This window comes from Vidua macroura, chromosome 5 (genome assembly GCF_024509145.1).
Source record: "Vidua macroura isolate BioBank_ID:100142 chromosome 5, ASM2450914v1, whole genome shotgun sequence".
In the NCBI taxonomy this organism is placed as follows: Eukaryota; Metazoa; Chordata; class Aves; order Passeriformes; family Viduidae; genus Vidua; species Vidua macroura.
This window is the reverse complement of record NC_071575.1, coordinates 1,183,388-1,210,045: the sequence shown is the minus strand read 5'-3', so window position 1 is coordinate 1,210,045 and position 26,658 is coordinate 1,183,388. Positions and strand designations below refer to the sequence as shown.

At 42.8% G+C, this 26,658-nt stretch overlaps 1 protein-coding gene across 1 annotated transcript in view; it reads right to left on the bottom strand.

The window, feature by feature from the left end:
• Window positions 1-4,239: 4,239 nt before the first annotated feature.
• DERA (deoxyribose-phosphate aldolase) overlaps window positions 4,240-26,658 on the bottom strand; it is a 46,798-nt gene continuing 24,379 nt past the window's right edge. The window contains exons 7-9 of the mRNA XM_053977823.1: window positions 12,314-12,426; window positions 8,056-8,205; window positions 4,240-6,629 (exon numbers count right to left, since the gene is read on the bottom strand). Coding sequence (XP_053833798.1) covers window positions 6,573-6,629; window positions 8,056-8,205; window positions 12,314-12,426 — 320 coding nt within the window. The 3' untranslated portion in view covers window positions 4,240-6,572. The remainder of the gene's footprint in view (window positions 6,630-8,055; window positions 8,206-12,313; window positions 12,427-26,658) is intronic.

Genomic DNA, 26,658 nt, shown 5'->3' with positions numbered 1-26,658 from the left:
AGAGCAGCAGCCAAAGATATCTGTCATTTCTGACTCTTCCTGTAAGCACTAGTCACAGAGCTGTGCCTTTTCCATTTAAACCTGCATTCCACACTCAGAAATAAAGAAGGAAACCATGTAAAGATTGTTCCCATTTCATTAGCTGACCTGAACAAGCCACGCCAGCTCTCCAAGAAATGTAGTGGCTTCCTGTCCACCCTCGGTATGTCTTCAGCTATTTATTTAAAGCTCCTTGAGCTTTAAACAGATGCAGAGCAGCTTTTCAGATCATGAGTTTTTAGGGGCTATTCTGAAGCACATTTAGCAGAAGAGAGCTGAGGTGACACTGATTTACAGACTGGCACAGGCATTTTGTATTTCCTATCCCCAAGGACGGGTGTGGTCTGGGCTGCCATCTGGGGAAAGAATAAGTGAAGATGCTCCCCACTCTGCTGCCATCAAACACTGAAATAACCCATTTAAAAGTGCTGAAGAAACTAGAAGTCAGTCCCTGGTGCCTGGATCTATAGTTAGAGGGACATTACTGGATGATGTGATCCTACCAGATTGCAGGGTTTATTTCTTTACAACATTAGAGGACTTGTCAGCCCTGAAGGGACTAAGGGAGGGAGGATGGAGAGGATGAAACCACCTGGATGTGCAGCACTGCAGGTTTAAAGCTTCAGGTCCCAGGGCTCGGCACACACAGCATCTGTTTAACATCCTTGCAGCTTCTGGGCTTCAGCCTGAGAATTGCTCCAGCACCAGGAACCACAGAGCCTCCCCTCCGTGCCTGCATTAGGCTTTTCTTAACATTCAGAGGGAAACAACAAAAGTTCCCCTTTTCCTTTACAGCTCTTTCACTTTTTGCCTAATGAAGGTGGAATATAAAATGTTGAAGGAAAAGGCAGTTTTTCCCCTACAGTAGAATTTCTTTTTTCAGTTATTTTTAATCTGACATCTGTTTTAACATGCATTCACAGGCTGCATTTATTTTAATTTTTTCCCCTCCCTTGTGTTTTATTATTTACCTCCCGTTCCAAAGAGATCACAAAAGATTACACTTCAGTGAAGCAATAACAGCAGTGGCAATGACCTCTCTTGCTTCTCACTTTTCTTTATACCCCTCTGTTCCTCCTTTATCTACATCTTCCCATCACTGCCATCCCAGAGGCCTCGTTACAGCTGCTATCACACGGGGTGGAGGCATTCATGGGGTTTTTTTGGGATTGGACAGACATGTGCTGAGTAGACACAAAGCCCTTCTTGTTCAGAGCCCAAATTTCTTTGCTCTGTTTCAATTCATGCCTTTAAAGAAGTTCCACCAAGAAATCACGCTCTGGGTCAGCTGTGGTGCCTGTGCTTTGAAGAAAGCCCCAGACTCTGCAGAAGGCAGCAGAAAGCAGCCAGCACTGAGACGTGCCAGCCTTCTGACAGGATGCTGGCTGAATGTTTCATTTCCCCTGGAAATGAAGATAACATCCTTAATCATCTTACGTGTAATTAAATTAAACCATGGAGCACACGCTTTCCTCACCTCCTCCTCAGGAGCTCAGGTCTGAGCTTCAGGGTGGAGAAAAGAAGAGCCCACAGTGGACCAGTAATCCCTACAGAGAGTTCTAGCACTGTGCAGCCCCAGGGCAGTGGGAGAGCAGGGGCTGGCTGGCAGGCTCAGAGGTGCAGCTCACCCAGCTCCTGCAGCAGCCCACCTGCTCTCCAGGCTGTGACAGTGGCAGGGACCCCTAACCCGTGGGATTACCCAAACAGCCTTGGCCTGGACAGAGGGAGGGAGCTGGTTTGGCTGCTTTGCTCCTTTGCCTGTCTTGTTAACCAGTAAAGAAGTGAGAACTCCTCTAAGACTTTGAATAAAAGCAGAGCTCATGCTATTACTGAAATGGAAAAATCAGGTTATGGAGCTTTCCCTCTCTGGGAAAAAGAGAAGGAAAAGAGTGTCTCTTTTCCCTTTCTGGGCAAATCATCATCCATCCTAGGGTTTGCTTGCTGTGGTGTATCGCAGCAGCTGAGCCTGCAAAGGGCCTGCTCAACCTGGGGAGGAGATGACTGAGAGGAGACCTCATCAGTGTCTCTTAATGCCTGAGGGGACAGTGTCAGAGGATGCACCAGGTGCCCAGCAAGAGGACAAGAGGCGACAGGCAGAAACTGATGCTCTGAAAGTTCTGCGTGAACATAAGGAAGAACCTCCCTGTGCAGTGACCAAGCGTGGAACAGATTGCCTAGAGAAGTGTGGAGTGTCCCTCACTGGGTACACTCCAGCCCCCTCTGGACACAATCCTGTGCTGTGTGCTCTGGGATGGCCCTGCTGGAGATGGGAGGCTGGGCCAGCTGTGGTCCCTTCCGACCCAACCCATTCTGTCATATCTGTGATTCCTCCTCTCCTTACACACAGAAAGCAGGACTTAAAAAAACAAGTGTAGTCATTTCCAGTATGGCTTCCTCAGTTTGTTAACATTGTTTAAGAAGCCCTTTGTTTTCATCTCAGCTAAAGAAGCAATTTTAAATTTATGCTTCCTCAATTCAGTGTTTTCAAACACTCCCTGTGATCTCAGAGATCTGAAACTTTTATGCCTCAAGAAAGCTTTGCTGTATTTTGCTGCACCCATCACCCACTTACTCCTGCTTTTAGGGAGTGCAAGGGCTGCAAACATTCTTGGTGCTTCTTTCTAAGCCTTATCACCATTTAATTTAGCATGGTTCTGACTTTCTGTGGCTTTAATAGTAATAGGCAATCAGTAATTTTACCAATGGTGCCTTTACGTAATAAGAGCACTCTTCTTTCTGGTTGCCCTGTTACAGAAGGACTGACCAGAAGGACAATTTTCTTTCTCTCCTGGGCAGGATGCATCTAAATAAAAGCAGTTCCCTCCTTTTACTCCTACCCCCCACAATACATATCATCCAGCTGTGATTTCAGCAAAAGCTCACCAAGATTTGAATAAAACTTGCTGTTGTTATTCGTGGGTTTTTTTTTTTCTCCCCAAGAGAAGCAAGGAGCCAAAGTTCCAACTGAGCAAAATAAAATTAAAAGTAGATCTGTTTTTTCTGTCTCAGTGGCATGTGCTATGGTATATAATATGTGTTCCCTGCTTCACAAAGGAAATGAAAGAATGAACTTATATGACTGATGAAATAAAGATATCAAAGTATTACTTGCCCCAGCTGATATGTGCACTTCACATATAATTACTATTTAATATCTTTGTTTCCTACAAACCAGGAAAAAAGCTTACCCTCTCACACAATTCCCTCTTCTAGTAAATAAGCTGATGCAGAATATTCTAGACTTGCAGCTTCTACTTCACTTTCTTCTTGAATTTATTCTCTTCTTTGCAAAGTAATGTGGTCTACAAAATGAAGCTATTTAAAATCCTAAATGAATAAGTGTTATAAAAATAATAAATTAGTATACAAGACTGACTTGCACAAAACATATGTTACACTCTGAAATATATTTAGACATGAGTGCATAATTGCCTGTTCCTTTTCTAATGGCCTGAAGCACAGAACTAAATCTGAACTCCTCCCGAAGTCAGAAACGACGGCGCGCCGCCCCCTCCACACTTCCCAGGAACTCAGGCCCTCACGTGCTGCCTGCAGCCTCCACAAACTCCAGCTGAAGAGCAGCAAATGGCCAGCAGGACAAAGATGGGGCAGATGGAAAAGAGGGCAGTGAAGGGTTAGGGTGAAGGGCAGCAAGACCAGGAGCCCGCACTGTGAGCACTGCTGGGGCTGGGAATGGAGATCCTGCCGCGCCACCTCCAGCCCCAGCTCAGAAATTAAGGGAGTCCCTGCACTTGGTTCTCTCCCAGGAATGCCCAGGAATGCTTCTGGCCCTGCCCAGCAGCCCCCCTCAGCCCAGCTGGCCTCCAGCCCTGCCTCCTCCCAGGATGGGTGCCACACCTGCTCCTGGACTGGCCCTTTGGCTAAGGGGCCATTCCATCGCTATTCCATCCTCAGGTTCTACGTTCAGGGAGCTTTCTGCCCAGTCCCTTGCTGCTCCTGATGGCATCCCTGGCCCAGGTTCAACCCCCCACGCCCCCCAGGGCTGCCAGCAGGGGAACTGTTGGCTGGCACCAGCAGCTTCTGCAGGAGGGGGGAGAGACAAGGCTCTGGGTCGGGTTGGTGGCCCACAGACACAGACAGTGTGAACGTAACTTGAGTCACCACGGAGTTAAACAAAGACAGCCAATTGCTCTGGAACACTGAGCCTTCTGCTCATTCCTCGAAAAAGAACAACCTCCAAACCAGAACCATCTTTATTTGGATGTGTTTACAGACTCTGTTACTTCTTTTTCTTTTTTTGACAAAAGGTTTCAACAGAAAAAAATGTATTGACTACATTCCAGTCCAGCTTCTCTGAAAACACTGGTTGGCTTGGAGTTGCACAGCATTTCACAGGTGTGTTTAATGTTCATGGAGAAGGGAAGTGGCTATCCTCAACTCTCCAGGAACCTCTCCCTCTGCAAACAGAGCTGCCACCCCTGGTGTCACATCCAGCAGCCCACGTGCACACCTAAGCTGTTGACAGAATTTCTCCTGGCAACTTCTTTCAGCAGCACAGCTCCCATGGAGACAGTGAGGCCGTTCTCAGAGACTCACCTTACACAGTGAGGTGGCAAAGTTGCACCTCCATTAATTTTAAGGTACTACACAGAGTCCTTCACCTACAAACTCAAGCATCGCCGAAAAAAACCAGTTTTTATCGTCACCCTAATTGTCCTAAAGACAACTGACAACAAAAAAAAAGTGTGGTTTGCAAGTGGCATTACTTCCCACTATGAAAGTATGGACATTTATGACATTTAATAGTATTTATAGAGCTTGAGCTAAACAGCAGCAAAATCCAGTGTGTGGAGGCTGGGAGGGCACGGCACAGGGTCAGACTGGCAAAAACCTGGTGGGAGCTGACTTCTTGTAAGAGGCTCTGTATTTCTGAAAGCTCAGAAGCAGAATTTTCCCTTGCATATGCAGACAGGCACTTGCATTTTTCCTTGGCAAAACTGGCAATGAAATCAGAAGGAAAACTCATGGTAAAAATGGGCCATTTTCAGGAAAACAAGCATGAAAACAGTCACAGCTCAGCCTCACCTTTTGTGTTGAGATCTAAAGCAGAAAAAGACTGAAAGCCTTGGATTAACTATTTCCTGAGAAATTAAGGCCCATTTTTAATCCTGAGCGCTTCATATAGGATTTTGCTTTCTGTATATGTTGTTTTTCTTGATTTTTTTTCCCTAATCAGCTTTCCTATCTCTCCAAGGTTTTTTGTAGCACTGGAGTGATTCAGGTGGTATAGCCAGATAAATAACGGAGTTATTATCTTTATAATAAATCTCTTTGTAATAAATGCACCTTGTAGCTTGATTTACAGCAAAATCCTCCACCTCCTCTTACTTCCATGATGAGACCTACTTAAGTCAGTGAGATAATTAAGTTTTTAGTACAACTCTGGTTAGTGAGCAGAATGCAGTTCTGATAAAATGAATCAACTAGCTCCAGTCTGATACTCAGAAGGTGTTGGTGATTTGGGTATTGTTCTTAATGTGCTCTGAAAAAAGCACATTTTTTTTACATTAAACCATTAAACCCCATATAGGACACAATTCGGATCATCTTTTACATTCAAGTATTTCTTTTGGAATGGCAAAGTTGAAGTTCAGCCAGCCTAGCAGTGACACCTGCAAACTGACAGTCACCCCCTTACATTAAAATGGAAAGATTTGCATGAATGTGTTTTAAAATGACAGGAGACAGGAATTGGAGCTTCTAAGTAAGTTAGACTAAAATTTTAAGAGTGAAATGCCTAAAAATAGGCCCCTGAATGCATAGTTAGGCACCTATATAGAGACTGCTTGATTTTCAGTTGTTCTGATCACCCAGAGCTCCCATTAACTTCAGGAGCAACTGTGGATACTCAGCTGTTCTAGAAATCAAGCCACTTTTATTCAAGGGTCTAAATATGGATGTCTGTGCCCAAGTTTGGGGGGGAAAATAGAAAAAATAAAAAAGAGGTCTGGTTGCCTTTTTTTTTTTTTTTCCAACAGAAGACATTTGATAAAAGAGAAGTAATAGCCAAGTTTCATTCTTCTTTCCCGTTACAATGCCTGAGACTGAATCAACAGAAGAATTAATAGTGCAACACATCTGTGCCAGGAGATTTTGTCTGAGGTGAATGGAAATCTATTCCAAGATCAGTAGCTCTTAATTAGCAATCTGAAGCATTCCACAGATATTTCATATTCTGAGACTGCAAAGTGTTACCAGGCCACCTAAATCTTTTTCATAGTATTTCAGTGTTGCCATTAATAAGCTTCTCAGGCTGGTCTGAGGAACTTTGCAAGATTAACTTTGCAAATCTGTATGTATTAACTATTTAACTATTTCAGAAATGCCACTTTTTTCTGCTTTTGGATCAAGTACAACCAGCAGACTTGAGCATATTTTTAAATACCATGAACTATGAAGAAGGGAGAATTAGGCCTTTAATTCTATCATATGCACTTGGTTGTCAGAAGACTTCTGAATGCTGTTTGCTTAAAGACCTCTTTTGTAAAAGTAATCCTGAGTTGGTTTTGTGTCTAAGCCATTGCCAGTTCATGCTGAAGTGCATAAGAGCCAGTCACATGATAGAAAATCTGCAAAAAAAAAAAAGAAAATTTATGATGGAATTATATAGGACTATAAAGCTGCAAGTGTCAGGGAAGTAACAAATTAAAGGCATGCCAGATGAGGATGATAGATATTTGTTTGTGCGTGTGCATAAAATATGATGTAATATCCCTTAATATATTTTTGTTTGTAGAATATGAACTGAGGATTCTTGCTGCTGTGTTTGGAAAGAAAAAGTAAAAAGCACAGACTCTTGCTGCTGTTAACTAAGATTTCAAAAAGAGCCAGGTAGAACCCAATGCTTTCCTCTGGCATCTGGTTTTGACTACTTCAGTATGTTTGTTTTATTGAATATATTGACTGGGAACATTTTATCTTCCGTATTTTAGACAGCATGGAACAGCAAGAGCTTTGGTTATGGCTGGGGCATTTGTGCAATTCCTGGCAGATAAAAGACAAAACCCTTGAGAAATCAGAACAAATGGTGCAACACAGCCACTGGCTGTGTTCTAACAGCCAGCAGTGATGGCAGTGGCAAAGAGAAAGCTCATGCTGCTCTCTCATAACCAGGGACATAATTTTAGGTCAAGTGTGAGGCAGAGGGAGCAAGACAATATTATTCTCATTGCAGGAGTGAGCCAGGGGTTTCAGCAGTCATGAATATTAACCTGACATCTTTAAGCTGTTCTTAGAACCTTTCTTAAAACATGTCAGTATTCCAAAGGAAAAAAAGGTGAGGAAAGGGAAAAGACTGGCCCCTATACCTCATGTTTTCCCAGCAGCAGCAACAGGATAATGATCCACAGATATTTTTCTTGGTAAAAGGTAATATCACCTCCTCTCCTGGGCTTAATGAGCATGAAAGTCAGGACCAAAAAGCCTTCATATTTTGGTAGTTCCAATGACACTTCACTGTTCCAAATTACACTGCATCCTTTGGGGTTGATACCCTGTGCCACTGAGGTAGATCATGGATAGATAGGTCAGAATCTTTCTTCCCACTGGGAACTTCTTCCCCAGGAAACAGTCAACACGGAAAAAATTCTCTATCAGCAGCACCCATGCACAGGATGAGATGGGACTTTCCTCCACACCATGAGGAGTTGTGGCACGGTGACACAAAGGGTCTGTGAGGCTCAGTCACAGCTGGCAGTGAAGAGAACACTGCCATGCATTTGAAAAGACTCTGTACACACACAAACTGAGCCCTTTCTGCCCAAATTGTGTACAATTTTACACTGCCAGCATGGCCTAGACCATGGTCAGCTGCCCCAGCATCAGAGCCCCAGGTGTCTGTAAGGGCAGCTCAAACTTCAATAAACACTGGGCTGGAAGTGAACCTGTCATTCATAATGAATTAGAGGGATGTTCCATTTCTGCAGAAGCAGCAAGCCAGCACTTTTAGGAAGATTATTTCTGTCCTTCACGAGTTGTAAGCTGCCAACAACCAACCTGTTGCTCAATGTCTCCCAGTAAACTACTGGCACCCAGGCGGAAGAGCTCCGGCGTCAGCCACTCCACTCCCAGCTCCTCCTTCACCAGCATGAGCCAAGTGATAGCTTCCTTGGCTGTCCTAATGCCCCCTGCAGGTTTAAATCCAACCTTTAGAGAGAGAGAAAAAAAAATAAATAAAAGTTCAATACACGTTTTCATCCATCAGCAGCCCTAGAAGAGCAATCAATGTTTGTACAGCTGCAGTCTCAAGGTGCCTGTGGTGTAACAGCTCTACCTGGCAAGGACCTGAGTAAGAGCCTGAAGAGAGAGGCAGGACTTCAAGCAGCTCTTCAAAATGCAATTTATTGTATCCAAGATGTTACAACAGTCCAGAGTCATGGGTGGCAGAGCCATGGCTACAGCTGCCAGCTCCAGCTGCAGACAAGCCTGAAGACCCTTTAATTTTGGTTACAATGCATTATATACTTTTCTTTGCTGAGCATCTTAATACATAAGAACCAATCTATACCTTTACTGTTACCTACAGCCTATCATAACTACTATCATTACCGTATTATGGCTAACACTATCCAGTCACATGAGTTAGTGTGCTACAGTTTAAGCTTAAAGTTGTTTTTCAGTTTTCTTGCAGTGGAAAATTCTTAGAACGTTTTTCAACTTGCCACATCGACATGTCTTGTTTGCCTGGGGTATCTTTCTGCTTGGTAAAGACATCTTTTTGTTTGTGGTCAGCTTATCCTTTGGTCTAAGTCCTCAAATCTCTTCCCAACTTGCCTTAATGTTTGTCTTCTTAGTTGTCCAGCAAGACTGGCTCAGCAATTGTCAATTTACACATCTATTCTTCTATATCAAAACCTGATTCCATCTCTATTCCATTCTCTGGTTCTACATTCAGGGAGCTTTCTGCCAAGTGTACACATCTGTGAAACTTTCTTGTCAAACTTTCATCCTGCCCAACAGACCTGGCTGCAAACAGCACAAGGTCTGGACTGGAACTGGGAGCTACCAAGCCTCAGCCATCGCTGCCAAAGGTGATTTTCATGCTGAGGGAGCAATACTTTTGACCCCTGTGCACTTCCTCAGGAGCTGGGCTTGAGGTCTAATGGGAGAAATTTGTCTCTAGAGCAAGGGATTTAGGCAGGACTGGGATATCTGCATGATCACATAGTGCCCACAGTGTCATCATCACCTACTGCCAATCTAATTCCAAATACACAGCAACAACTGCACAACCATAAATAACTCTAAAGATGCTGCATGTCAGGTGGCTGACTCGTGGACAGCAGTGAGAACTGGCTGTGTTTCATAAAAAGCCTGTGCAGCACAGTTACACACGATTTGGCCGTACATTCAAACCTACCAGAGGTTTAATTTTCACTAAATTTTTTCAAATGGGAATTCAATGATGTCTGTCTTTATCAAAAATTGAAAGGTCTGTGTTTCACAGGAACTGCAGAACTTCTGTCCCCCCCAGGTGTGCTTTCAGTCCCTCGGTGTGGGATGTGTGTCATATCTGAAGGTGACCTGCCACGTCTGCAAAGGCACAAACGCCCAGTAAAACTTGTCTTCGAGGCAAAGCATGTCTGGAATCCCACGATGGACCTGCTGTGCACTTGGCATACACCCCTAATGCCAGTCCTTTGGTTAGGTGCCATTTAAACACAAGGCAGAGCTTGTGACACTCAGCTATCAAATCCCTCGTCAAAAATGCCAAAATGTTGGCCTGTAGCAGCCACCTAAACTCTTGAAAAGCAAGGGGAATCAGGAAAAGTTCCTCCTGTATAAAAAAAAGATAAATCTGAACAACACAGTGATTCTTCTTCTGTTTCCTTCTGCCTTTACATTCTGCAAGAATTATCATTTTGTTTTTGCATTCACGCTCCCAAAACCTCACTGCACTGAGGATTTCCTTGTGCCTTATGGACATAATAGCGGAATCAGAAAGTATCTGGTTTTCAATGTGTTTGGTAATCTTTTTTATAGAGTGATTTCAGGACCAACAAACACAGAATAAATCCTTCTCTCATGCTGGAGCATTGTGATAATGGCATATTTCCAATAAGATTAAAAGGAACAAAAGCAGGAAAAGCTTGATAAATCCAAACCACGAAAACTGTTTTTGTGGATGGACAAATAGATGTGTGAGTGTATGCATACATCTGTTAACATTAGACTTCCAAAACGAATTTTAAGCCCAGCAACTGGAAGGGTGACTTCTAGATAACAAACAGAAACAGTTGGAATCTGCTTTCCCTCAGGAAGAGAAATTCTAATGAAATTTGAATTCAGATTTCTTTCTAGAAATATGACGTCTCTTTGAGATAATCTGTGGCAAAAACAAGTAAAACAGAGTTAATAAGAGAATTAAAACCATAATTCAGAACTCCTTCCCCTTTTAGCAGATTCTGAAAGCTCTTTTCTTTGCAAAAAAGCTGACAAAGACAAGCCTGTCCTCTCCTCCATTTACCAGCTTTCCAAACAGCACATCTGACTGCCATAAAAACGTAAAAAGGAAGGGGAGTTGGAATTTAATTCAAGAGCAGTACAAAGTCCAGCTACCACTTTCCTGCTGTTTCACAGTATTTCATTATTTTGCTTAATAAGTTCATCTCCTCAAGAATTTTCTCTTCACCTTACATTATTAAAAGTAATAAGTTTTTCTGGATTGGGGGTTTTCCCAACAGAAAAACCAATTTATGTATGTCCTTCAATAATGACAGGAAAAGATTATTTCCCATTATATTGCACACTTTTCATATCACCACCACAGCTTATCAGTCAATAAATGTTACTCTGCAACTTGTTCCTTTCCTTGAAGAAGTTTAATTTCTGTATTAACCTGTTTTTCCCAGGCAACGCCTTGCTAGAAAGCATCCCTACAGCAGCAAAATTAGTTTGTTAAAGAAACCATTTAGAAATTTCTTGTCACTGATAATATTGTCTTCAGTTAATAAAAGTACATAAAGTCAGTTTACATCTAATTCACTGGCACACACGTGCACACGGACACAAGCACTTACTGTTAATAACACATTTCACACCATGAATGCCTGCTTTGAAAGCAAAAGGTGAATTCAACGTTTATATCCAATTATGGGGACAAAGCAGTGCTAAAGCAGCAGGGACCAGCTTGTGGCACCCAGCTCTGCTGCCCAGGGGGGTCGCTGGCCCCAGGGATCTGCCTCACGCTGGGGCACGGGCAGTGCTCCCACAGAAACAAAGACTATTGGAGCTGCTCCAATTATTGTGTGGCAGAGACAGGGGCAGGAGGGGAAAGGAGGAGTGGGGCCAGCCCAGGGATCCATGCTGGCCTCATCTAGGTGGCTACAGAGGGTAGATGGACACACCTCCAACCTGGTGTCACACGTTCCGACAGCCCCCGAAGCCTTCTCAGCCCCCATCCCACTGCTCATCCCATCTGCTGACACTGTACCTTGCAAGGCCACCTGCAGGAGGGACAGAGGAGAAGCTGGAGAGGAGGGAAAGGTGGCCAGAAATGGGGAGAGGCTCTTAGCTGGAGATACAGCTTCCTGCCCTGGTGCTGAAGGGGAGGACAAAGCCCACTGCTGAACACCAGCACCAGATCCAACTGGCAGCCCCCACCTGCCCATGGAAAAGGGAAGTCAGAGGTGGCTTTAGCCCTCCTGGGAATCTCCTCCCTTCTCAATGTTTCAGCAAAGGGAGGAATGCACAGTTCATCACTGGCTTTGCTGTCTGTTCCCCTTTTCTCCACTGACCTCACCTGACAGTGACCTGATCGATAGACATTAAGTACCAGGATATAATGTTCTTCCAACCCCTGCCCCCTCTCTCCTTCCTGCCATCCCAAGCAAGGGGATACAGCTGGATCTGCCTCCTTGTCCCCTTGGAAAGCCCCTCAGGCAAGGGAGGAAAGAGCAAAATGCATCCCTCGGGTTGCCAGGACAAAGTCAGAAAACACAGCCGTGTACACTGGGCAGTCTCGATGGCTCTACAGTTGTAAAGCTCTGCTGATGGTTTTGGGAGCATGTCAGCCACTATCAGCCCTGTTATTAATGGACATGACCACCTAAATGGTGAAACAAAATTCAAATCCAAATGCAGCAGGGAACTCTTTGATTGCATGAGCATTTACGGAATGAAGCCACAGTTCTTCAAGGCAGAAAACACAAAAGTAAAAAAAAAAAAATAATATTAGCAAGTCAATCCTATCACATCCTTACTTCTTTCTGAGTGAGCCTGTTTGGTTAATTTTTACAGAGGAAATGAGAACTACCTTGTAGCCAGTTTGCCAGTAGTACTCCTTAATGGCTCGCATCATGACTATGCCAACGGGAAAGGTCGCGTTTTCCACCTCCTTTCCTGTAGATGTCTTTATAAAATCAGAACCTGAAAGGAAGCAAAATGTTTTATAGCAGTTTTAGAGCAAGAGTCCCTCTGCACATACAGGTTCACAGCCTCAAAGATGACCTCCTGCTTCACAGCAATTCTGAGGCGTTCCTTTGCACGTATGTCCCCGTGGTGTACATAAATCAACATTTTAGTATTTCCACCAGGATCTCTGAGAATTATTTGCATCAGGTTTTTTTAATTTAACTTCGCATCTACTTGGTCTCACATCTGACAGTCTCAGTCTCACATTGTATCTCCTGCAGCTGTTTTTAAGAGAAGGGAAAGATATCTCATATGCATTTACTAAACCAGCTGTGTAACACTGTAAACCAAGGGAAAACTCCCCTTTTATGCATTTTGCACTTGTAACATTGCAAGTTACTGTACTTAAATCCACGGTCTGATTTAATGCACTAACAAGGTCAAAACATCTGTGTTCTTTAAAGAACAAGAGTTAGCCTTGGCTTATTTTTTCCTGTTTTCTCACTAGTGAATAATACTCTCCACTGCCTGCCTTAATACTTATGCAACATTCTTATGTTCTGCCTTGGCTTGAAAGAAATCCTGAAGCACAGCATAACAAAAAGCTAAGAAACTAACAAAAAAATAATGTGCCTTGCAGTGCATGATCCAGCATTGAGAGAACACAACGACAAAACTTCCTTAATTTCATTAGGATGCACTTCACCCCTAGGAACCTACTTCTTAGAAAAGGTGTACTGTGGGATCATTAATTATCAGAAGTAATTGGAAGAAGAAGAGGGATAATTCAAACATCATGTAGCAGTGCATCATCCACTTAAGTCAATTGGAACTGCATCTGCTTCCACTTCAAATTTGGCTTGGGGTCCGTTTTGTCTCTTATGTGAATGATGATGCCTCTACAACATCCCCTGGAGTAGGGAAGGGAAGTTTCAGCACTGGCTCCAAGCAAGGAGTTGCCTTGACTGCATTCTGTGAGCTGCAGCACACTCCAGGGAGAGCCTTCCTGATGGCACAGCCGAGGGGCACGCAGCTGGGTCTCAGCCTGACGGCAAGGCAGCACAAACCCCGGCCTGTTTCTCTGCCTTTAGACACAATCAAGTGGTTCCACCAACTCTGGGGTTTCTAAGACCACACAGTTTCCCCTGTAGGCTTCCTGACTAGGCACCGTGTCAGCCCAGTGCTGGTTCAGTTGCACATCTGTGACAACGTCCATTCTGGAGAGAAACAGCTATTTGCCAGAAAGATTCTAACTCCACAGTGCAAAATGTGCAATTAATAGTTGATAGGGCTTTGCAGAGAATGGAGCACACAGGAGAGACAATTGACTTGCACATTTCAGAGCTGCTCCCTTCCAGAGAGACATCTGATAGCCACATTAAAACAAGGAGCAGTGGAAGTGTAACTTCAGCATCACCAAATTATATTTTTAATTTCCCTTTCAAAATGTAGCACTTAAAGTCCTTCAGTGCAATACTTCTCGTTTTTTCTGCTATAAGGTAAGTCAAAGCTTTTATAAGTCTTATAATTACAAGTCTCTATGGTACAGTTTCATTAAAAACTTTCATTAAACAACAGCTGCCCTTGTATATGGTCTTCTAATCAATTTGGTCAAACAGAATGACTTCTAATCAGCTGTTGATAAAAATAGAAGATGAAATTTTAATTCTAATAGATTAACCACAAACTCAAGATAGTCTTCAAAATCCATCTAGTTCTATTCTCCAGTGGATTTAACGACTATTCAGCAACTCATTACTAAATAGAACAAGATGAACATTTTCCAGTTCATTAAAGAAATGTACTATGTATTTTTGCATTGTCCTCATGATTCGTTACAGGGAGTCTTAATTACAAGATAATGGATAATGGTTATTAAATGCAGACTCCAGTAATGAAGCTCTATTCATTTGCGAGCCTCAGAGACTGCAAAGAGGGGAAAATAAAATTACTAGCTTCAAAAGATTAACGGATCAAATTATTATTCAATTTTGAAAATCTCATTCAGACTTCACAGAAACAAGAAGAGATTAAAAACTAGTATTAGTACAAAAGTTGTGCATTTATATATTTATTTTTAAATAATATCTTAAGGCTATTATGAGAATAATCAGCTTTAGATGTGATTATTAGACAAACACACAGCCAATTAAGTAGCATCCTCTAACAATGAAAACAATACATTTTTATTTGCTGAACAAATTCTTTTTATGGCACAAGAGCTTGCTAGCAGGGCTGCAGGCAGCCTCTTGCAGAGGACAGAGGAGCCACACTAGCACAGAGAGCCACGGCAGAAGGTGCTGTTAATGTTTGGATTTCAGCAATGAAAAGGGGGATTTAAAAATCAAGTGCTGACATAAAAGGCACCTCATTAAGCCAACTTTATGCCAACCTTGTGATAATAAGGGAGTTTCACCCAGTCTATTTCTTACTCAAGTTTCCAAAAACAAGTTGAAGGAATTAAGTTCAGAAGGAGTTTCACCTGGAAATTTAGGTGATGATTTAGAAACCTGAGTTTTATCACCCATCTTCTCATCTTCCTGTGAATGGATACACTCAAAAAATCAAGACTAAGGTTAAAATGCACACTGAATGGCTTTCCCCTTCCTTAGAGTAGATTACATGATTCAATGAAGCATTAAACCCAAGACTGTACAAAATCAGTTATTCAGGGTAGATTTCTAGGCCTGGTGAGCCTGGAAAAGACCAGGCCTAGACCCTTTCTACTTTTATTTTCCAGTGTGAAGCCACAACAGCACATTTCCTTTCAAGGCAGCAAGTCATGTGAGACTCACTGAACCAGGGAGATGGGATGAGCTCAGCTGGGTAGAACATGGTGCAGCAACACCAAGGTTGTGGGTTCCACACAATTCACTTCAGAGCAAGTCCATTATATTTTTCCTTTTCTATACACACAGCCTCATTTATGAATGCTCTGGTCTCCCAAAAGGTCAGAAGAGCTTCCAGAACTGGCTTGCCCTGTGGATATCCTGTACATCTACAGAAATTTCCAGCCCACACAAGATTGAAGCAGAGCATGAGAAGTGGAGACTCTTATTCAGATGACAGCATCCAGGAAACACACTCTGATTCCATAATTAAGCAATAAGGAATAATAAGCAGTGTAGTAAATGTGGAGCAATCACAACCTTTTGGTTGTGAAGTGTTTCAAATGCCCTTGGGGAATGATTATCTCCTGATACCTACAGACTCTGTGTTGCTGCCTTAGTCTCAATAAAGAACAAAGATGTGGCTGGCAGTTTTAAACAATAGTTTAGAGAGAGAGAGATGCTTGCAGAGGGACAATTATGTGCTACTCTGTAAGTATTTGCAATGAGCACAAATACATCTTCATTGCTGCAACTGAGTTATAACAATATGGAGTTCTCCCAGGGAGAACACAAAGCCTTCCAAGACTTCCAGGACTGGTGGCAAGAAGTGGCATCAAACCCACCTGCTGGTTCTGCTGACAAGGCAGCAGTGACAAAATAGCAGCGTATCAAATGTGCATGAAGTCCCATTAGCAAGTCATCTTTCTATTTTATGAGCACCCAAACTAAGGGTCTTCTGATTCACACACAAATTAGCCTTACTAGGGGTGACCAGGTTAACAACCCTCTGAAAATAAGAGGCAGGGCAAGATATAAAAGGCTAATGGAGCAGCTAATTCTTGTCAGTTGAGTCATCCTTAATTGTCCCACTTACACGTCCTTATCCTGCTCCAGCAGAGAGATAAAATACATTCCCCGTTAGCTTAACTTTGCCATCCAGGAGAAGAGAATAGAGAGCTGTGAGAACTCACTGTAGCAGCAGCTCAGCAGGTAGCTTCAGCTCCACGACACGGGCTGCACTGCCAGACCGCTTGGTTGGGTGCCAATGCACGTTTTCACACGCATGTGCCTCAGCTACCACTGAAAAATGCTGGCTTGTGACTTGGTCTGTCGAGAGCTGCCCTTTTTTGCAACTCTTTCTGAAAAAGTGCGTGCACAGAGGGGAAAAAAGCAAAAATCCCATCACAGGCGTCCACGTTAGTGTCTGTTTACAAGGAGGACAACCTTCTGAAAACCCATCCCATCATCCCAGCTAGGAAAGAATGGATGCTCCCTTTACTGAACAGCACCTCCAGTAACAGGAGTTCTGCAGGCCAAACGATGCCCCTAGGAACACTTACACATGCACACACAGAGGGACAAATTATCAAGTCCACACTTGTGCAAAATTCCCTGTAGATGGTGTCTGAAAGAATTCAGCGTTGCTGAATTATGCACAGCTTGCTCATGCGCCGTTGCAGCATCTGCCACAGGTCTCCACAGAATATTATTATTAATTAGTATTAGTTTCTCGTGTGTTCATTTAAAATGTTTCTTTAGAAGGTTCAGCAGGAAGAGCCATAGCACCTTCTGTTGCTCGGCTACACAGCATAGGCACTTGCTATTTTTAGAGCATTCCTTCCAACCCAATCCCTATGTGGCATGGAGCAAGAGGAGATAAATAATTGACACGTGCTCTGGGTCCAAAGACCACAGCTGGAACCCCTGTCACTGGTGGCTCCTGGTGGCACTGGTGGCCTGGAGCCACCCTGAAGCCCAGAAGCCAGGGTGCAGGATTCAGGCAATTAAAAATTCAGGCACTGGTGGCTGGAGCAGCCATTCCTCCTCCACTCCAAAGAGGAAGCAGCAGGAGTGACTTGTTATGGGACAACAACGAAGCTTAAGGAATTCCTCTATTGTTATCCACTTGTTAAATCTCATTTACCAGGACCCCATTTTTCTTCTTGAAAAGGATGTGCCTTTTACACATACTGCACTCAGGGGTGTTACAGTGTATGACCTGCATTAACCTTATTTCTTTTTGCAGATGGCACTACTGGAACTGCTGAAGCAGTTTGCCTAATGACACATGACAAGCCAAAGGCAGAAAGAAGAAATAAATCAAGGAATCCCAACAGCTAATCCTAACCTTACTATCACTGGGAAAAACCAGAGATTTCTCTCAGCTTACCCACTTGCAGTGCTAATTTCCCCTACAAGCCATTCTGTGGGCTATTTTTTGCCACACTCCTGATTTTGAGCAAGACTCAAAATACAAGAGACATCAGTAGAAACCTCCCTCTCTAGCACAGTGCACCCAGGGCAGGAGGCAGTGCTGGTGGCACAGCTCTGGCCCTAAATTCCCAAATTCATGGCCTCCTCCAGTAGTTACTGATGAAGAAACATAAAGCTTGGCCTCTCCTTTCAGACTGAATGCAAACACTCTCAGCACTGAGCTACCAAGTGAAAAACCAAAATGCTGTGGGAGAAAATGGACTTGATTTGAAAATCTGCCCCTTTAAGCTTCCTTTACAAACACTGAAATTCATTGCATCGCTTCCTTGTTCATGTTCAAATTAACCTAAACAATGATAAACTAGCTGAAAGCGTGATATAATTAAAACAGCACTGGTCTAGGTCAGGCTTTTTCCCTCTTGGCATTCCTGGTTTTGGATCAATACATCTCAGCCTCTCAAAATGTTGTCCTGTACATGACATATTACAGACCGAGGCTAAAACCCTGATATATCTACCAGTAATAGCACTGCAATTTGGAAGAAAATAATAAATATGCATGATGGCTTAGAATCACAGCACTACGTGGCATATTGCATTCCATGTTTTAGCAACCACATTTAGCTTTGTGCTTTTTAACGTTGATAACAACTTTGAAACAAATATGTTAACATTAAAGCTCAGGTACACTTACGTATTGTCTATTAGCTTGTAACAAAATTACTCAAATTGAAGAAATAGCTGTTTAAAATCAATTTGGAAATACTCCACACTGAATAAAGCAAGTAGAAAATCAGTCTACTTTATCAAGAAGGTGCTATGAATTTTAAAGATTTAAAAAAATCCACCATCCATAATGCAGCCAAAATCATGACACTTCAATGTCATTTTGAGTGTTTTTCAACACTTGATGTTAAAAGCAGTTTAAGATTCTGTTCCTACGCTAACCCAGAGAAAGGCAGGATTGATTTTTGAGATTTAAAAGCCCATGCCTTAATGCTGCAGTCAGAACCCGTCCAGCAGGCAGCCTCTTTGTCATGCAGAGGACAGACAGCAGCATCAGCCCCTCTCCCACACTGTCCCCTCCAGCCAAAGGCAGCTGGCACAGCTGAAGGCCTCAGTACCACAGGGATTTCCAGCATCAAAGGCATTTTCCTTGAGCAATTGGAAAGGTCAATGTTTGGGCTTCTGGCTTTGCCTGAAAGCCAAAAAAGTAAAAGGCGCCAGATCTCACCAGACTCATCTGCGACCTGTTTGCTTCCACCTGGCTTTTACAAATCAGGTGGAACAGATTTCTTGAGGGCTTGCACGGAGGGATGAATACTCCACTTTGGTGATCATGTGATTACCAGGAAAATGTGAGGCACTTTTAGCTTATTTTTTATGACACTCAAACACCTTCAACACCAACAAGTTGCAAACACGTAGATTTTATCATGGACCTCCTGGATTCTCCTGATGCAACAAATATCCAAAGGGTAACACCCTGGATGGCCCTACCTGTACATACAAGGCATCACAATGCTTGTTTTTTAAAGGGCACCAAACTTACTTAAAGCTCCTTTACTTTCCAGAAAATTTTGCCCCTCAGAATGTTTCCTTTTTCCTTCTCCACCTTGATAATTTGGCATTCGGCAAAACTCCAAAAGCCGGCGTGTGCAGGCTGCAGTGCAGGTGAGACCTTCCAGACGTTTTCACTACTGTCAGTAGGGTTGTTCTGCAGTGCTTCCAGCTCTTCAGGCAGCCTGAATACCAAAAAAGCTGCCAGCTCCCTTCAGTGAAAAAAACAACCAAAACCCCTGACTGTGCAGCCACACTCCAAGCAGAAGGCACCTCTCTGCTGGCGGCCAGGGAAAGACACTTCTGGTTTTTTAAGAAATCCTTTCTTCCTCCCATTGCATTATTAACAATGCTTACATGGCAAAACTAACAATTTTATTTCAAAGGGATGCTAAATTCAGTCAGACTTTCCTGGCATAACATCTACTGAGCACTCCTTGAGTGAAGGAAGTAAAAAAGACCCATAAGCACCATCACAAATAGGGAGCAACTCATAAAAAGGTATTTAATATGGCAGTTTCTTCACCTCCCTTTGTCAACAGCCTGTGTGCTGATCTTACCACAGACTGCAATTGTGGTGAACATCTCAAACCAAAAGCACCAACAACCTGATTAAACAACTGCATGGGTTTTGGTTAAAAAAATTATTGAAACCATAGAGAAATGCTGATTTCACCAGTCCACTGGCAAAACAAAGATGATATTCCAGTCTTCAAATCTACATTTTATATATAGGTTTTACATTTTTAAAAACTTACAGTAAATATATATTATCATTTTGAACTTTGGCATTCCACCCTTTTTACTGAAATACTGTGAATCAAAGAAATTGAATATCAAACTCTCTTTGTGCTAGATGTGTACATATCCTCATAGGTATTTAGTAGCAAGTTATTAAATGTCACTATTCATTGAGACAGTACATTTTGTACCTTTCTCATGGGGGGGGTGGGGGGGGTGGAAACCAAAACCTATCTGTGTAAAATTTGCAGCAATATTTCAGAGCCTCACTCTGGTATCGATGTGCTCTGGATTGTAAGGTAGGTGTGTATTCTACTGCCATCTCTCAGAGCTGGGGCAGTTCTCTCCTGTTCATGGGGCAGTTTTCTTTGTCTCTCCCACAGCCAATCCTCCCTCCAGGAGATCTCTTCTGTTCATGGCCACTGAGTGTCCCTGCATGGCTGAGAAAATTCCATCATCCCATGGGGAGAGGCTCTGCCCAGGGGAGGAGCCAAGCATTCCTACCTGGATCCAATCTGAGATTTTGGGACACCACAGCAGCCTTTGCCCACTGCATTCCCAGAGGAGCAGCTTTCTGCCCCACTGCATTCCCAGAGGAGCAGCTTTCTGCCCCACTGCATTCCCAGAGGAGCAGCTTTCTGCCCCACTGCATTCCCAGAGGAGCAGCTTTCTGCCCCACTGCATTCCCAGAGGAGCAGCTTTCTGCCCCACTGCATTCCCACCAGCCCTGGAGCTCCAGAGGAAAACTCCAGCCTTGTCCAGGATCCTGCCCCAGCAGAAGCACAGCTGGCACTGCAGGAGGGCTGAGCCCCCATGGAATGGCACTGCTGCCACCTCCCTGACCCACAGCCTGCCAGGGCCTGCTCTCACTCTGGCAGGGTTTTTTTTTGTTTTGGTTTGGTTTTTTTTTGGTTTTTTGGGGGTTTTTTTGTTTTGTTTTTTTTTTGTTGTTGTTGTTGTTGTTGTTGTTTGTACTATTACGTTTGTATTTTTAGTTTTCCTAGCAAAGAACTGTTATTCCTATTCCCACATCTTTGCCCAAGAGCCTTTTAATTTCAAAATTATAATAATTCAGAGGGAGAGGTTTTACATTTTCCATTTCAAGGGGGGGGTTCCTGCCTTCCTTGGCAGACACCTGTCTCTTCAAACCAAGGCACAATGACTTCTTCACTCAGATGTTCAGGAACAGAGGTGGTCAAGCAGAACACCCCCTGTGCTTTGCTGAGCTGTCAGTGCCAAGCTGCAGAGGCAGGGACGGTGTCGGCGCCGCGCCGGGAAGCGCGACCACCCCGTCTGCACCTTTCCTTCTGGCATAAACAGCAAAAAACGCCAGGGGGATTTCCGTGTTCAGCGTTTCCCAACATCAAATCACGAAGGTGTCTGATAAGTATTTACATTGGAAGATGCTGTTCTGGGTGAAGTACAGCTGTGCTACATATCCCTTATCTAAGAACTAAGCGCTGTATTCGCTTCCATGGAGGGCTTTGAGGCCCCCAGACATTAGCCCAAAGCAAAACCACATTGTCTCCATTTAATTGCCTATCTTTTCATACTCACTGTGATCCAAATGACTGAGTTAAACAAAATGGTTACTAGTAACAGGAGACCATTGATAACCAGCAAGCTGAGGTGGGTGTACGTGCACAGAGTTCAAAAGAAAATGATGCTGCTGCATGCTGTTTACTTCTCCAGCATGAATTTATAAAGTGAATTAGCAAGAATTAAAAGGATTAAAGCCCCAGGAACCGATGAAGTCAAAGAGAAATAGAAAATGGATTCACTCCTAAAAAGATAAAATTATTTAACAACTTATTAAAACAGTTCATCACTGTAATTAAAATCCAAGTGCCTAGAAAACTGCCACAAGAAAGGTAATTATTTATGAGGAGACTTTAAAAAGCCATTCACAGTGAATTTGGGAGAGAATCAGCCTGAAAGAGTTGGTAGTAAAAGGAAATTGTTTGTTTATTCATAAAACTTATTTTGGTCTAGCCTACCACTAAGAATCCCTAACATCTGCTCAATGGCAGCTGTAAGTAACATTAGGAACACTCAGCCAATTTATATCTTTCCTTTTTATTAAAAAGTAAACAGGTCTTTTTAAATTATTCACTAGTAAATTAACATAAAAATCAGTGCTGTAGCTAACCACATTTTGTGGAAAGGCATCTACAAGCTTTGCATGATCGTGATGATCTCAATCTTTCTACATTTCACTGACTACTTTACTCTTTATGTGGTGTCCCACCTGATTTAGCAAAGGAAAACGTACAAAACTCACAAGCCATACAGGAGTCACTGCCATGAATAATACAAAATGCACAACTGATACCTCAAAAGCCATATTAGTTGCCTCCTTCTGACTTTAACTGATTCCGTTCTTATCTTTCCTTTGCCTTCCGCTGAACAAAAAGTCCCCTCAAATAATCTCAGATCTCTCCTGCTTTTTTCACAAACAAGGCATTCATTAAAGAGGAAGCAGCAACAAAATACAGTGGTGTTACTGATTAATAATTATTTCTTCTTATCTGCAGCACTTTTATACTTAGATGACAAAGTGCTCTGCATGTTCTCGTGTTTCACTCCAAAACTGTGTTCCTAAGACAGTAAAAAAGGCACAGGAACACTTCAAACCTAAAAGCTTCTCTTTACCTCTCACTAACTTTTTTTTTTACTCAATATCTTCAACATTTTAGAAGAAAAATATATTACTTTCTTCTTGAGTTTCTCTCCCAGCTTCAGTTCTTACTTCATAATAGAAGCAAGTGCCTGCAAATGAACTCACCGAGACGTTGTTCAAGGGCATGGAGTAGCTCTGCTTATTTTACTAGGATGTTTTTGTTTTACTTCTAGAGAAAAAAACAAGTGTTTCTGCAGTGCTCTCTGGAGACACTGAGTTTAAAGCTGAGCTGTAATTCTAACCCAGGCACTGGAAATGGCATCCTTTCAATAGCACAGGGTCCACCCAGCTGAAGCTCCTGAGGATTCTGCCTTGAAGCTGCAACCAGGGACAAGCGAGCTGCTGAGAAGCTGGGTGTGCTGAGATCCAGAGCAGCTGCAGACACGGTGCCTGATTACAACACAAACCTAATTAGCTAGCTACCAACAGCATGTATATGGCGTCAGGGTAGCAGAGAACCAGCTGAAAAACGCCACCCCTCCTCTTCCTGGGGACTAGGATTCCCAAGAAACGCAGCATCCCTCTCCATCATACCCCAGCGAGCTGCTCCCACATCCTGGGGTCAGCTCTGCTCCAAAGCTCCATTCATGGGGAAGTCCTTTGAGTTCTCCACAGATTCACTTTCCAGGACTAGTGGGAAGGAGGCTTTTGAGGATACATGACTCACAATTTTTTATTCCATAATTTAAGTTCAGTGTGATTCATGGAATATGGAACATCATCCCTTGATTCCTTTTTGGTCCATTACAGATGAATTAACAGTGACAAACTACAAGATTTCATTCCTGAGATGTTTGGGATAGGCTGGTGAATTAGACATTGGACTGGCAACATGACTGCAAAGCTGATGGAAAGAAGATGTTCTACTCAAAAACAGCTCCTGATATTCCCAAGGGGGAATCCTTTCTACAACTTAGATTTAGGGAGAACTCAACCTTAGGAATCAGCTGCAGTTGTACACTGCAGAGAAATCACTCTATAGCCCAAGTAGATAGCAGGAGAGAAACATCAAAGGTGCAAAAGACAATCAGATGTCAGATCCCTGTTGACTTGCCATGAAGACTGTGGCCTTTGCTGTCAATTCAGTCTTTGAAATTTCCCTCAGAAGGACTCCTGCAGACACCTCTGGGAAAGCTATTGTCTTTAGTAACTATAAAGTACAGGCAGGAATCTTAAATTGTCTTATCTGAGAGATGCTGAATTTTAAAACTATAATTTCTGAAAAGGAATTGAAAAAAAAAAAAAAAACAAAAAAAAACCAACAAAACCAAATCAGGAACATTTCTTAGGGGATGAAATTCCCAAGTATAATGTCAAAGAAGGGAATATCTTCCATTTTTTGATCACAATCTGAGCTGTAACAACAAGAACCAGAGGAACACAGGAAGGCTGGGAGACAGACTCCAAGTGAGCCAGGTACCTGCCAAGGAAATTCAAGTTCCTTGTGTAACTCATCAAAAACACTGCAAGCAACCACAGAGGCAAGCTGGAAGAGTCTGTTTCCAAACACCATTGAAATGAGCATGCTCTATGAGAAATGCATTTGCACTTGAGCAGCTGGGTGAGGAATGTGTTGGTGCACCCCAGCAGCCAGCTGGGGTGTTCAGTGTTCCCTGCACTTCGTGATGTAACACTTCAACAAAAATAATGCAGCATCAGCACCATGAGGACATGATTTGTTAAAGGCTCATGGATGTCTTTGTAGTGATATCAGTGTGTTTTAACATGCAGGTTTAACACTCAGGTAAGGGAACAATCCTTGCCTTCATTCGGGGAAACTTCTTGGTTTTGTGCCACTTTTATGGCTCAACTGGTATTTCACTTCTGTGGGTGCTCATCTCTTGTTATGCCTCTTTGCTTTTCCCTGTGTCCTTATGATTAAATGGTATATTCAAGTGAGTACCCATAGTTCCTTCAAATAACCTAATGATGTTCAAGATCACATATTCCTGATGTATTTTTCCACTCAAGACATTTCTCTTCACAAGTCTTAATCCACACTGCTGCTGCCATGAGCATGAGGCTTCAAATTAGACAGGCACAACCACTTAAAAACCTTAAAAAGCAACAACAACAACAACAAAAAATCCAGGACCTACAACCCTAAAATCATGCTTACTGTATTTCCACATCTATATTAGGCTTCTGTTAAGGAACTAGATTTTCTAACTCATTCCAACATGCAATCTCTTTTAATATTTCATAAGCCAATTCTATATAATTGATATGTACAGTAAATTAAATATTTATTTCTATTTTTCACTGGTTTAGTGGAATTTAACACCTGCTACTGACAGAATAAAAAAACCCAACCTGAAATATCAAAGAAATAAATAGTACCCAGTACATCTATTGATTTTACATAATATTTCCATGTTTTAAAATTGCATTCTCTCAAACCATTACCTTCAGTACCAGAGCTTCACAGATGCAAAGTTTTTTGCCAGGAAGCCCTGTTATTTTGCTGGCGTGTTTGACTGGAACTATTCACTGTGCAACAATTTCTGAGTCTGAGGTGATATGAAACTTCAGACGTTTTAACTCGAATTCTAACAAGTTATTTAACATAGAAACAAGGTTTCATTCATGGGGAAAATTAACCCAGCAGGGGGGCTTTCTCACCTCTCCGCATCAGTTGTTATAAACTGGAAGTACACCATTCAGATATTCCTTAATTAACACGTTTTGGAAAGATCTTGAATATCAGCGAAAGTAAAGTGCCATTCAGGCACTGGGGGTAATTTGCTAATAGGAAGCTGACCCCACTCGACAGTGTGCTACTCTGTGAGCACCTGCTATTGCACAGCCAGCTCCAAAGGGTGGAGCATAAAGAACAGCCCCTTCCTAAAGGTCGGGAAGCAGAAACCAGCGTTCAAACCCTTGTCCTCAGAGAGCGGGACAAGCCTGGGGTTTCTGAGGAGAAACAGAACAGGTGAACAGGGGACAGAACTCTCCCTCTGCGAGAACATTTGGGGCAGAGTGCTGTGAGCACAGCTGGAGGAAGGGCACCTCTGCTGCAGAGCACAAAGCATCACTCTGGAGCTCTGCTGGCTGCCACCACCACTGTCACCCCCAGGGCTGCCTGTACCAGGAAATCACAGCCAGCAGCTCCCACCAGAAAACTTCCAGACCATCTCTCGCTCCATTTCCCGATTTGAATCGTGACCAAGAGTGCCCCATCTTCATGCACAGGCACAAAAATTTCTACCTTCCAACAAGAGGAACGCATTTCTGTTTATATCTTAATTTACTAAGCCTCACGGGGGTTCTATAAAACGTGCAAATGTTAATTTTACACACAGAAAACCAGAGAGGCAAGTAGAGTTGTCAAAAGTCATGATATGCTGGAAATCATTCTGCAACCTCAAACCCAGCTTCTGGCTTCCTGAGTTGGTGTTCCTCTGATGAGAAGTGCTTGGAAATGTCACTGTTTCTATTTGTAAGGGGAGATGGTGGAGGGACAAAGTCAGGTGGTGTGTGGGTAACACAAAATCAAACAAACAGGTACAGAGCTGACAAGTTTTACACTGTTTTACACTGCTATTTCTTCTTTGGAGGGTATATATTCTTATTTTCTGATTAGAAGAGACACAAAATTAGTAAAAATTGCACAAAATTAGCAGAGTTGCCAGGCATCCTGCTCTGACAAATATGAATGGCCCCAAATAAAGATCTCCCCTCAGATATGGCTGTGTAGGCAGGCACACAGCTCAGTAAGCACATAAATAAATGCATAACAAAATGTGCCATTGCATGCACGTCTGGGTTTTTAACAAACTGCAAACAAATGAGGCTTCACTGTATGCACTCCAACTCTGTTCTCACTTCACAGATTCTTTGTATCTTTATTTTTCCCCCAACATCCTTGTTTCTCTCAAGTGTTACTCCTGTCCTCTAGTTACCCATGCAGGGTTCTGTTGACTCAACTGGAAAGACTTTTCATGAGAGCCTGCCCGAGCCTATCTCAACCACTTTCCATCCCTTCACTTCTGATTCCCTACACACATATTACTGAGCTCCAGACAGATTTTTAAGTCTCATTTCACATTCCTTCAAGGTCTGCTTTACTCAAGCCCCACTTTGTTGTTGTTGTTGTTGTTGGTTTGGGGTTTTTTGGTTGTTTTTTCTGTTGTGATTTTTTTTTTTTTTTTTTTGCTACTAGTCTTGCTGTGGCCTCTCATCAGCAATTCAAACCTGAGGATACTCTGATTGCATTGTTGG